Raw genomic sequence first — 13,302 nt, 5'->3', positions numbered from 1 at the left:
AAAATGGTGGTATTACAGGTGGCCAGGGAGGATACTAAAGAAAGGAAAGTACAATTGCAGTTCATTTGCCAGAAGAGGCTAGTCACTAAATGTTCTTCTAGTCTAGGAGACAAGCAGCTAGGCTCCCAGCAAAGAATCCTGAGCCCAGCCACCAAAAGCTAAGAATAGTAAGTTTGTTTTTTTGCTATCATGTATTGATCTTAACTGGCTCCAACACCTGCTACTTATTATGCACAAAACATAGCATGGTTAAATTATTCTGTATCCTAAGGTTGACTGTCTCCCTTGCAAGCAAGTCTGGATTAATTTGAACTATCCTTGTTGCTAGCTGCTTTGTTTGGGAGGCATATTTGTAAAAATTAAATACCAAGAGTAGTTGACATCCAAGAGAGACAAGCGTCACCAACAGCATGTTGTGTCTTTCTGCTTCCTAAGGCAGTTCTGAAATGTTTCCAGAATGAACATTGTGGGTGGGATTTTCCAAGAGCATTCAGCTCTAGCCTAACACTGCTCCCATCAATGTCAACTGTAGGATATTCACAGACTTGGATGAGAACAGAGATGTCAACCTGGAGCACCTTTGAAAATCCATGTGTCTGACCATCTCTTGCTGGAGGGGAGAAATCACCCTGTTTCTCATCCACAGAAAGGCTCCGCTTCCTACAAAACAAACAGTAAGGCAAAGTACCGCTCTAATTTTTGCTGTCCAGCCTTGTGCTAAGAAGACTATAGCAGATACTGTGGACTAAAAGGGGTCATGTTGTTTCACAGCTGTATTTAACAAGAGGGCAAAAGACAGTCACTATGAAGCATCCCACTGCTAGAGTGGTCAAGCAATTGAAGGAATTCACATTACAAATAAAACTGCAGTGTTTTATCTAGTAACTGCTTCTTAGTCATTTTTATTTACTTTTGTCACAAAAGTAGCAGGGAGGGTGAAGTATTAAAAATCTACATGGGTGTGTTTAGGACCACCTGGTTATACCATAAGAATTAAATAACTTGACTCTGAATAACTTTTAGCAACATACCATGGCTAGCATGGTTAATGGACATTCACACTGAAACAAAAAGATTTTAAATTCCAAAATGAATATGGTCACTTGTTATTTTGGCTATTTGTCAGCAGCAAGGTGCTGTAAGAAACCTGTCTCTTGGATCATGAGGGTTGCATTATGTTCTGCCTTTTGAGTAAGCTTACAAGGAAGCTGCTGTTGTGCAGACCACCACTCAGGTTCATATGCCTGTATTTCGGATAGCAGCTCAAATTTAAGTAGCCACAGGAGATTATGGGAAGTGATTAGCATTGCAAGAAGTGTTAGATTAGTATTAAAGCCACAACTGTCATACATGTGCCATGTCTCCAAGACCCAAATTCACATGAGTGCAGCATGTGTTTGTACTCAGATAAGGGGTTGTAAGCTTGAAGTTTTCTACTTCTAGCTTGGTTTCTGCAAGTTTTCTTTTAAGCTGTATTTGGTGTGTAGGGCTCATTAAATTAAGAGTTAATTGGTCTTGCTTTCCCCTCACACTGCCCCTCCACCCTTTGAGTCTTGATTGGGATCATCAACTCATTTTTATAAGCTGTAAAGAAGAAATAGGGGTTGTAAGAGCCACCTGTGCAGTCTTGTGTAGCATCTATAGTTAACATGATACACACAGTGGCTGAGGGGGATTTTAAAATTTCCATAACAGACTTTCAAGGCTTGTCTGTCAAGATTGCTTTCTGTTCTCTTTATTCAATTTGAAGCAAATACAATTACTGTATGTATAATTGTTTGGAGGATCCTGAAAGACAGATACGGGAAATCTGAGGGGTTCTCAGTAAGTGGTGCTAAGCTCCAGCAGCTTGATAGGAAATTGAATGCAAATATACCAAACATCTAAGTGTTCCTGAAGTCTAAAAAACATCAATGCCATATCAGGAAAGAAGTTTCCTCCTCTTTGGAGTAGCTGTTTGTCTGATATATCCATAGCTCATGGAGAATCTGGACAAGTAAATACAGAAGAGCCACCATAGTACTCTTGTCAGCCTTACTTATCTGTTTAGCACAATAGCAGCAACAATGAATCCCTAGGGGTTACAGTGGCCATTATGACCAGGTCTTTGTCACAGAACATATCATACTATACAATCTGAGCAGTGTTGCAACATTGGGTTGTTTGATTTCTGCAAGGTGTTTCCCCTAATCTTAAACCCCTGAGTTTACAGTAACACCAGTCTCAAAAGAAGGACAAATTGAAGTTAGATACTCTGAAACTGAGTGAACTAACTGGTAAAGTTAGGATGATCAGGCTTGCACTTAACAGAGTGAAGAGGTTCTATTGTCCACTGTCTTTTATTTTCTTATTTTAGTACATGTGATCAACTGAGGAATTAGTGAGGGACATACCAGCTGCACTTTACAGTTTGACAACCACAAAAATAGAAAGCAACTATACAACTTCTGTTTCACAAAACTAGCTTCCATTTGTAACACATTTGACAGAACAGGATTAGCTGCAACAAGTTACAGGGCTCCAAGTGTAAAGTGCTATTTTGGTTAAAGTAGCTAAAAAGCAATTACTACAACATTGATCTGGGTGTTTGGTAGTTAGACTGGTGGTATCTTCTGAATCTTTCAAGTCAAGCTTTATGCTTCTTGATGAAGCTAATGAGCCCATTTGTTGAGCCATCATGAGATGTCACTGGAGCATCAGAATCTAGTTCTGGTTCAATTTTCTTAGCCAATTGCTTTCCAAGTTCAACTCTGCATTTTATGGAGAGGGAGAAAAAAAATTAAGTTAGTACAAACTCATTTAGGCCCAGGCCCAGACCCAGACTCAGATATTTAGGTACAAACCCCAGATTAGATGCTACTGTGATCCATGAAACTTTGCTTAGCTGTGCCTAAACTCACTCAACACCTAAAATTTCAGGGGAAAAGTTCCCTAGGTGCCTAAAGTTTTGGCCTCTGGGCATACACACTGCTGCCTTGTTTTAGGTGCCCAGAGCCCTACCTCATGCCTAAGCAAGGGAAGAGAGGCATTCCCCTGCATATCTTACCAGCCATGGGCTACTGGATAGATCCCCATTCAAATCTAGCCAGAGGAGGTAGTGATGCTCTCTCCCTTAACTTTTAGCCCCATGGATATTAGAGACCTGGTCTCAGTTTCCCCTACCTGATGGGGAGAAAAGATTTGAACAGGGGCCTCAGGATATTCTGAAGAGGGGGTCCCTCATTCTCTCCTGTTGAAGCAGTTCCACTTTGGATAAATTAGAGTCATGAGAGCAGCATAGGACAGGAATCTGGTCTCCCACCTCCCAGATGGGTGCCCTAACCACTGGACTATAGAGGAGGAGTTGTTCCTCATCCTGGTAGCACCGCCTCCTTTCCAGACCTCACAGGTTAGCCTCACAGGAGTTATGCTATTCTAGACAGCATTACAGTCTGCAGAGACCCCTGTTCAGCTTCTACTTCGGTGTTTTGGAAGAATAATGGTAGCACAGCTCTGTAGGAGAGGTGCAGAAAGTAGAATCTCTAGATCAGTGCACAGGAGCAGAGTCTTGGATCTCTGGAGTGGAGAACAGAGTCCCTTGTAGAGTCCTGGGCTTTATAGGGCCTCATCCTCTTCCACTACCCTCTCAAAAGGAAGGCACAAGTTTCATCTGAATCTTATGCACATCCCAGCCCCTCTACTTCCTCCTGGGAGTTTCTACATGGGAGAGTAAGCTATGAGCCATATAGTCAGTGGTAACAGTGACAAGGAATAGCACTGACTGGCTCCTAAGAAAGGCTAGTCTTCATCTGAAAGGAAGAAAAGTGGGGAACTCCTCAAAGGGCTGCTGTCCTTCAGCAACATATACATGACCCAGGAGGCAAAGAAAAGGTTTATTTAGTGACTTGGTAAGTCAACCAAGTGCTGTCCATGACTGCTAAGTCAAGAACTAGGATATTCAAGTGACTAGTGATTTTAAGCACCCAACCTGAGAGCTTTGAAAGAACCTGAGTCAGAGCCAGGTGCTCAGCACTTTCTGAAAATCAGGCCCTGCAAGAGGTCTCAAGTTTCAGCACTTCAGTCTCTGGGGGGCCCAAATTAGTCCCTTTAAAAAGTTTTGACCAAGATGTACCTCATGTGATAGTGGAGGGTATCATTTGAAATAGAGCCTACATTAGTGTTAGGGCTCCTAGGTCAGAGGACAACCCTGTGCATGTTTTCCTGACACAGGAAAAGGAAATCAAAAGGTGGGTTTTTTGGGTGCTTCAGTATCTTGGCAGCTGCTGTGCTGTCATATTGCTTAGTATTAGTTTCCATACAAGGAAGGTAATCCATGTTTACCCTTTACTCGAAGGGGATTGCTTTTTGTAACACTTTCTTGGTCTTCTCCACCTCTAATATTTCCATAAGTATTGCTGAGAACACCTATTCTTCTCCCTCTTCCCCCTCCTTCCATGTATAGTTTCTTAAAGCTAATAAAAGTAGAGATCTCTTAATCTTCCCTCAATTCTGTTGTGATGCCATGCATGGGTTTAACAGTGGATAAACACATCTTATCCCATAAATAGACTTGCCTTTTTATGTCTTTAGAGCCACAGCAGAAGCTTTTGCACTTTGATGAATAGCACAAAGAATATGTAGCTGACTTGTTTTATTACCTTAAGCTTTAGGAAAGTGAGAAGTTGAGTGCCATAGTTCATAAGGATTGGAAATAGGTTAGTAAGACTTACCCCCACTGGTCATAGCTATTAATATCCCACACAACTCCTTGAACAAAGATCTTGTGTTCATACATAGCTATAAAAAACAAAAACCAGAATTAACTAAGCCTCTTCAGAAAAACATCACTGAACATTACTAATAATGAGACATATTTACCAATTAAGGCTCCCAGAATGAATGGAGAAAGTTTTGTAAACACAATGGAATTAGTTGGGCGATTTCCTTCAAAGACCTTTCAAACAAAAAACAAATAGTGTTACATCCCAAACAGAGTCCCATATCAGAATCACATGAATCTATTTTTCCAGGCCCCTAGTATCAGTCACGCACCAAGTTATGTTTTATTTTAATTAAAGATTGTAGAGAGCAACATGAAGAGCATTAGAAGGAGATAATAGCAATTTCAATCTGTTGGTCATCCCCATAGACCATATTGTAATAAGTGTGTCAGCATAACAGTTGTAAAATGTCCTCTCCAAATGCCAGGAGCATGTACAGTAGAGCCCTGCAACCCAACCAAAGGGGCTCAAGTGTTAGGTCCTGGTCAGATCAGGATGTTGCCACCTAGCTGCATGGGGTGATGCTGAGTGAGTGTGCCAAAGAGTTAGTGCCTCTTACTCTGCAGCACACAGAGCAGGGGGCTGCAGATGATAGGAGCAGGGCATGGTAGCACAGCTCTCGCTGTGCTGACTTCATGGGCATGGGTCAGGTTGAAAACAATTCTTCCCACTTGGATTTGGGTTATGTGGGATTGGGTCGTGTTTGGACCTAAAAATTAGGCCCAAGCAGACTCTTACATGCACAAGTTCAGACTATGGGGATGACAGCAAGTGCAGTAAGATCAGGCTTCCAGGGCTAGACATGGAAAAGCCTGTACTGTCTGGGAAGTGCTGCAAGGTTGCAGTGTTCTGTTAACACAACAATGACATAGTTTGGTTTTTAAAAAGGAATTTGCCCCATCGTGAGACCTCCCAAGTCAGTCACTGAATCTCCAAAACTTCAACATTTGCAGCTTGCTGCTGTTCATGTCTAGCCAACTGCCACCAGAGGGCACCTCATTTCTCCTAACCTACTATATTTAAACATTTCTATAGTACCCACCTATTGTCTGCAACACACACAATGCTTCTGACACCAAAACATAGCAGTGTAATTTGAATGACAGTTATCACCACACTGATACCTTATGTGGAAGAAGTTTCTCCAGAGGATCTCCACTCAGCCCAGTAGCCTGCAGTTCTTTTCGAGCCTCATCAGCAGTCTTTCCTTTCATCAAGGCTTCAGTCTGAGCAAGAAAGTTGGCCAGAAGGATCTAATGGGAAGAAGTTAGATATTAACAAGCTAGCCAAATTACTGCCCTTGTTAATAGTGCTCCCTCTCTATCTAGTGCTTAGAGCCCAGTACTGCACCAGGATTCCATTCCAGGGTGCACAATGTCAGGCAAGTCACTTAGAGCTAAAACTGAGGTACCAGGTATAGTACAACAGAAATATGGTTTCTTTCTCTGAGTATAGTCAGAAGGCTTCTCAGTGTCATGAATATATGACAAGGAGAAAATTTAAAGATTCAGGGTGAAATCATACTTCAGTGGGGCCAGGATTTCACCCCCAGAAACCACCACAATAACCACTGCACTGTATCTACCTCTGTAGCGCTCCTCGTGTTTTCATCCACTTTTCACAAGATTATGCACTTTCTTCTATGCCACACCCCCCAATCCATGGGATGTTCTTAATCAGATGACACACCAAGTTAGCCTCTCCTCAAGACCTGTACAAAGTTAGCCAGCTGAGAAATCCATGAACTGAGACAGAAACCTTAATGTCCTGCCACATACCAGCCCTACCTGAATAAAATGTATATTCTTATTGCAGTTGCCCATCATCGCTCCTTTAAGAGTCATGCTACCTCCTCATTGTATCACATGGACTAGTTTGCAAGCACTTCAGGGTGGAGATCACATTCTGTTTTGGGCCGTGCCTATCAGTCACCATAATACATCATTTCTAACATGCCTAGGAATGACTGAGTGAAATTGCTCGGTCGTCTTTTTTTTTTTTTTTTTTTAAAAAAAGAAGTTATTTATATTTGTCTGAAATCAGTGTTAACATCCTGTCACAAGAATCTAGAGTGTAATTTAAGAGGAGTACTAACAACCTCCCCCTCCGAAGCTGGAAATAAAAGGGTAGCACTAGGAAAGTTACACATTGCACTGGGAAAGTTAATGGAAAAAAGTCAGTTTATAGTTATGTTAAAAAGTGAGCCAATATAAATGGATGGATTAAACCTTTAATAAATCAGTCCAGGTTCATAGGAGACAATGCTCAGAAGATAAATAGCCTGTTGGTATCTTTATGAATTATTTTCCAAGGATGTGCAAAGCTTGGAGGTCAGGAGCATCTCTTAAGGAAAAGGTTCCATCATCTCCTTTGAAAATTTGACTCCTCGCAATATGCAGACTTAGCCTGATTTTTAAATGTAATTCTATACACCCCCCTCCAACAGGCCACATTTTGTCTGCCTCTAGACTAGAGAGTTGCAAGTTCTGCAGGAACAAAACCTCTGTTTCGTCAGGTCAGATTGTTCTGCCACACCCTGCTTGAGGGGGCAGTCTCAGACATTAAAAATGTGGTCCAGTGTTTAAAACATATGAATTCTGAAATACTGTTGTGTTGAATGAACTCTAGTCTCTTCAGCTGTAGTAAGAGGAAATATGGCTGCTAATGATAACAAGCACAAGTAGTTTTACCTTGTGATGCAAGCAGTTTCTGATTGGATTTTGGGTCTGGACTGGGATTAGAAAATCGCAGGGGATTATACGAGTTCCTGCAGGGAAGACAATGTTAGAAATCCATGAATACTTTATTAAAATCAAGCAGGAAAAGTTTTCCTAAAAAAACTGTAAATTGACAAATTTCAGCCACTCTAAACTAGTCTAAAACAGCAGCAAAAAGTTTTCCAAAAAATAAATATTTCATAAATTCTTGACCAGCTCTACTTTAGATATTAGTCCTAAATCCTAAATCCTTTTGCTGCAACACCACAGCATGTTGCCTTCTAAGGCCACTGGTTAACAATATAATAGGTTGATGGTAAGTAAGAAGCCTATGCCAATTTAGCCAATACCCTGCCCTCAAGACTATCAATTCTTCAACCTCTGCAGCATCTGCTGTTCAGAATTTCCTCCCAAACCCAGGTGTTCTGCATAGCTGTCACCAGTTTTACAGTTGTACCTTGATGGATGAGCTGATAAAAGGCATGCTGCCCATTAGTTCCAGGTTCACCCCACACAATAGGGCCAGTATTGTAGTCCACACGAGTGCCTTTCTTGGTGATGTATTTCCCATTAGATTCCATGTCACCCTACAAGCAATGAGGTTAGAAGTTTAATCAGATATACCCTATAGGTTTTTTTTGTTGTTCTTGCGGAGTCTTCTATTAGGCCTGTAACAACTTTCTCCATTTACTTTAACTCTGTTTACTAACTTTTTTAAAATTGAAAAAGATAATTTGGTTTGTTGACATCAGGAAGGTTGGGATGCTAACAAAATCTGTGAGAGACAGGGTTTTTATGAGCCTCTCTATTGATGGTTGTGAAGAGCCAGTAGTTGTATTACTGTGTTACCAAGATAGTAATCTTCCTGAGAACTCTCCAAAATGCCATTATATTGTGTGCAGTGTGGTTTTAGGAGGGTCAATCCCAGGATATTAAAAAGACAAGATGGTTGAGGCAATATTTTTTTTATTGGACCAAACTTCTGCTGGTGAAAGACAAGCTTTCAAGCTACACAGAGCTCTTTGCCAGGTCTGGGTTTTCATGTCTTTTCAGGCTTTTCCATGTCTAGCCCTGGAAGCCTGATCTTACTGCACTTGCTGTTGTCCCCATAGTCTGAACCCAACTGTACTTTAACACAGTTCAATACTACATGGAATAGATAGTTTAGCATAAGTAGTTAGCACATATTCTAAGGGACGATTCCAGGTGAAGTGGCCTGTTATATTATGCTCCAGTGATCACCATCAAAAGAGATGCTTTATGCTAACAAGCAAAGTGCACCTGACCTCAAAAAAGGCAGTGAACTATCTATGCACAGACTTAGAGAACCTTCTGTACAAGCTGAGCCTTACCTGCTGGAAGTAAGCAGCAAAGCGGTGCATGTATTGATCATATGGCAGGAGCGCATGGGTTTCGCAGCCATAAAAGTTTATATACCAGACACCCAGCATGGCCAGCAGAACTGGTACATTGTTTTCCAGTGGAGCAGTGTGGAAGTGGTTGTCCTATGTAGGAAAGAGATAAGAAAGAAAACTACAGTGACCAAAGAAATTTACTTCCTTGAATAAGAGGTTCTGAGTTTGGTCCAATTGTTTCCCAAATTGAAGAGTGGCAACAAAAACTGATCTAAGACTGGGAAGGAGGGGTGAGCTCTAACAGAGTTTTTTCAAAGCAGTGGAAACAATAAGGAGCTTGGGGAAGACCAGTACTTTTCCACAACTGATTAAAGTCTGTCACCACCAGCAGTCTTAGTAGCAACATTGTACCAAGTTAATAGGAACACAATATTTAACAAGTATTTGCATACTCACCATCCAGTGGGCTCCTGCAAGCAGTTTCTCAAAGTTGTCAAAACCTAACCAAAACAAAGTGTGCATTTTAACTATCACAACTTACACATGGTTTCCTTGGAAAATAAGTCCTCAACACAGCTTAGATTCTTATACACTAAGATTTCCTTTCATTAGTGAAATTTTGAGTTGGAAAGCAGCTTTTTATAACTTTGGCTCTATCTGTGCCCCCAAGGTTGGGTTTGAGTAAGTCTGGGCTTTAAAATTTCAGGGCTCAACTTCAGCAAGTTTTTATATTTTAACCTTAGCCTGAAAACTGAATGAGAGAATAAGTAACAAAGGGAAATGTACACAGAGGCAGCATCTGTTATCAGTATCTGAATTTCTACAGCATAGCTTTCTGATCAGTCTCTGAATTACTGAGACAAATAGTTCACCCTAGAAAGAAATTGGAGAACTTTATCAGAAATTTACCTAGCTTGGTTTACATACAGTCCTATCATTATGGTCCTTAACCAGCACCACTCACCAGTGCACATTAGGAACTGGTGCCCTAATCACCCCAAACTACACTACAGCATTAATTGATAAACCTGTCCCTTTTCAGTATAAAATTCTGAAGAGGAGGAGGAGGAAATGGAGCTGATGATAAAAGCAGTAACTCTACAAAAGCAGCTCTGTACAGACTACTGGATCAAGAGCAAATAGCTAAATCAACAGCTAAATCAGTAGGCCAGCAACATTTATTTAAAGGCAGACTTGGGTTGCTCAGGCAGGTAGAAGGGTACTACCTATCTGCGACTTAGTTAGAATGGAAGAAATCCATTTAGTTTTACACAGCAACGGAGTTTTCACATACTGCAACTCCAATACTCAATCTCAAAAGCACCGTAACTATTTCCTTATGGCCTTCTCAGTGTCCAGGAAATTTTAGTTTTCATTTAGAAAATGAAATTAAAAATGACTGACTGAACAGAAGTCAAAAATATTTTTGACCATGCAAGTGAGCAAGATGCACGGTTGGCCATTTTGTCAAAGGCAAATTTGTGGGTGCAATTTCAGAAGTTGAGATGTGCTACTGAAATCCCAAGAGCCAAGTTATCTATTTCACTATAGATCATTTTAGCATATTCAATGTGTTGTAAATCACACTGCTGATCATGCAAGCCATGTAGAGTATTTTTATATAATATGGATACATACCAACATGCAGAGCAATGGAGAGACCAATGGCTGACCACAATGAGTAACGGCCACCAACCCACTGCAAATACAAGATTTTTTTAGATAGCAGTAACTTTTCATGAGGATTCTGTGTTTAAACATATGGCAACAAGTTTTACTAACTCCTCATACTGCACTCTTTGGATAGGAAATAGAAATTTCCAAATTCATTTTCGCTCTTCAGAACACAAGTTTTTATTTTAATACAGGATGGAGATGTGTCCTTCCTTGTTCCGCACACCCATACCAGACCATTTCTGGGAATGGGTTAGTTTAACTGGTGGAACAGACAGAAGATCCTTACTTTTTATGGGTTGCAGAATAAGCTACCTTAAGTGTTCAAACCAAAATGTAGTTCCATTTATTTTTACAGAATCACTTTTTGGCAATGTGGGACTGTCCCCCTTGTCTATGAAGGGCCATCAGTTTGGTTATATTTGGGGGGAGAGGGAAGGAGAGAGAAAGGTATTTCTTTAATAAAAATCTTACATATCAGAAGTGAAAACAAGCCATTCCATAAAATAATTCTAGAGTGATTCAGTGATCCGACTGCTGAATATGCTTGGTATGTTTTATGTGCACCCATTAGGAGGCAACATGTGTTTGGAGGCTGTCAGCCAGTGAGATCAAAGTTTGTGGTCCAGTGAGCTGGCAAATCACCTGGTACTAGCTTCTACCTCACTTCTAGCTGCTAACCTGAATCAAAGACAGCTAAATATGCCTTAACTACTGTCCTAATGTTACTTTTGCTTGTAAGTAAATCCTTGTGTCAACTACAGCAATGTGAAGGCATTACAAATGGGAGAGGTGGTGTGCCACACACTGACAAGTGGGCCAGGCTACGAAACTGTTCAAGAATCCTTGTTATAAAGGGTTAGACCAACCTGAATGTTAAATAGCTTTCATGGTTTCAACAAGAAACCTTTAAAACCTAGTTTTAAATATGCTGTCAGGCATGTAACATGGAGCAATATACTGACCTGTCTGATGATGTCAGGCATAGTTCAGATATATTACTTTTTCCACAAGGTTTGAGATGAAGGTCCACTGTACTTACAATTTGTGTCTGTTACTAAATATCAGATCAGATTCTGGTTCTTTGATATCTGACCTTTACTGATCTAAATTATATAGAGTGTGACAGTCAAATGTCACAGCTTATAATAACTACTTGTAAGACCTACACTTGGAGCAATGAGCTATCTCCTGTTACTCAACAGCTGTCTAGACAGCACTGCATACAGAAAGCTCCTCTTCTGACCTTTGATAGGGAGACAAACTGAATGGCCAAGATTGATATATATATATTCACTACTTTGACATGTTCCCTCAATTTGTGGTTAGGATTCTAACATATTACTGTCTTAAAGCACTAGTGGATTTGTTTTAGTATTTTTTTTGGTGTGTGGGGGGGGACAGGATATTGACCTTTTAATTTGGCTTTTCTGAAGCAGGTTAAGTTATTCTAACAGTTAGCATCTATTGCTTGGTGTTAAACATTTACTTACATCCCAAAACTCAAACATATTCTCAGTGTCAATTCCAAAGTCTTTAACTTTAGGCTAGAATAAAAAATAAAATGGGTAAATACATTCATATTAGAGAACACAGATGTCAAACAGCAACTCCAGGATGCTTATGTAGCTGAAGTTATAGTTAGCTTAAAGATATTATTCCCTATATAACTAAAGTACACACAGACAAACATCTCCCTGACTTCATATTCTGGGTCAGAAGTTTAAAGCCTCCACCAGAAAATAAGCCATGATTGATCCTGTGTTCCTCCTGGTCAATGTACCATCTGTCAGCGGTCCCAAAAACAAGAAGTTCAATTTAGTGGTGTAAATGGATCAGAAAATTGGTAAATGGGAAGTAGTGTAATGAATCAACATGGCATTCAGTGTTGTTCAAAATTAATAGTTTACATGCAGCAGGGTCAGAATGGAAAATGGAACTTTAAAATAGACTTGCAGAAGGCTTTGAGGTAAATGCAGACCTTTCTCATCTTATTATAGATGTTCTTACTCATTGCAGTAGTTTTTTACACTGCAGCCCCTTTATGCTTGCAAATTTTCACTCTACATACCCACCAAATACCAAGACTATGTGTTACACTACTTACACCTAACAGCTTACTTTCATCAGTGCAGAACTCGGCCCAAAGATTTAAATGGTGTTTAAAACTCAATACCAGAACCTTACCCAGGAGTACATAACTAGTTAAGCAAGAAGTGGTACCCTTTGTTAATAATGGGGCAACCATATGAACTGTAAATCAGAAAATGATATGGAGTACAGTTTTTTTACAACATTTGATCTAAAAGAAAAGTAGAAGTATATAAAGCAGCTCTGAGCAATATTTCCCATCCTAAATAAGCCATCCCTTGAAGGCCCTTTGGAGACTGCATTTTCCCATAATCCACTACTGGGAATAATTCTTCCCTTGTACATGAAATTGTAAGACTCCCCCCTTTCCAAGAGCAAGATGATCTTAAAGCATGAGGTATTGTTTTCACACCTACACATTTCCACACCTTACTGGATTTTAATTAAGTTCATTTTTAAAACCTATAGCATAGGTCTAAATAAAAAAAGTGTTATACTTACGCCATTGGTAGACAAGGCAACAAAATGCTTGGCCACAGCAGAAGGCTTTAATAAAATAAAATATAAACTAGTTAAACAGAACACTGCTAAATATTTTGCATTGCTGATCAGCCACAAAGCTGGTTTATGCATGTTGACACAATCAGGACTGTTCTTTTGATATTTGCTTCTGCTGGCATTAAGAAAACATGGTTGACTGTTACT

At 40.1% G+C, this 13,302-nt stretch overlaps 1 protein-coding gene across 1 annotated transcript in view; it reads right to left on the bottom strand.

The window, feature by feature from the left end:
- Positions 1–2,320: 2,320 nt before the first annotated feature.
- GPI (glucose-6-phosphate isomerase) overlaps positions 2,321–13,302 on the bottom strand; it is a 28,054-nt gene continuing 17,072 nt past the window's right edge. The window contains exons 8-18 of the mRNA XM_048816401.2: positions 13,099–13,143; positions 12,000–12,053; positions 10,471–10,531; positions 9,289–9,332; positions 8,830–8,982; positions 7,935–8,064; positions 7,451–7,527; positions 5,885–6,013; positions 4,858–4,933; positions 4,710–4,776; positions 2,321–2,750 (exon numbers count right to left, since the gene is read on the bottom strand). Of these exons, the coding sequence (XP_048672358.1) occupies positions 2,627–2,750; positions 4,710–4,776; positions 4,858–4,933; positions 5,885–6,013; positions 7,451–7,527; positions 7,935–8,064; positions 8,830–8,982; positions 9,289–9,332; positions 10,471–10,531; positions 12,000–12,053; positions 13,099–13,143 (960 nt within the window). The 3' untranslated portion in view covers positions 2,321–2,626. The remainder of the gene's footprint in view (positions 2,751–4,709; positions 4,777–4,857; positions 4,934–5,884; positions 6,014–7,450; positions 7,528–7,934; positions 8,065–8,829; positions 8,983–9,288; positions 9,333–10,470; positions 10,532–11,999; positions 12,054–13,098; positions 13,144–13,302) is intronic.

Source organism: Caretta caretta, chromosome 12 (genome assembly GCF_965140235.1).
Source record: "Caretta caretta isolate rCarCar2 chromosome 12, rCarCar1.hap1, whole genome shotgun sequence".
Classification (NCBI taxonomy): domain Eukaryota; kingdom Metazoa; phylum Chordata; order Testudines; family Cheloniidae; genus Caretta; species Caretta caretta.
The sequence above is the reverse complement of the archived record's forward strand: the minus strand, read 5'-3'. Positions and strand labels throughout refer to the sequence as shown.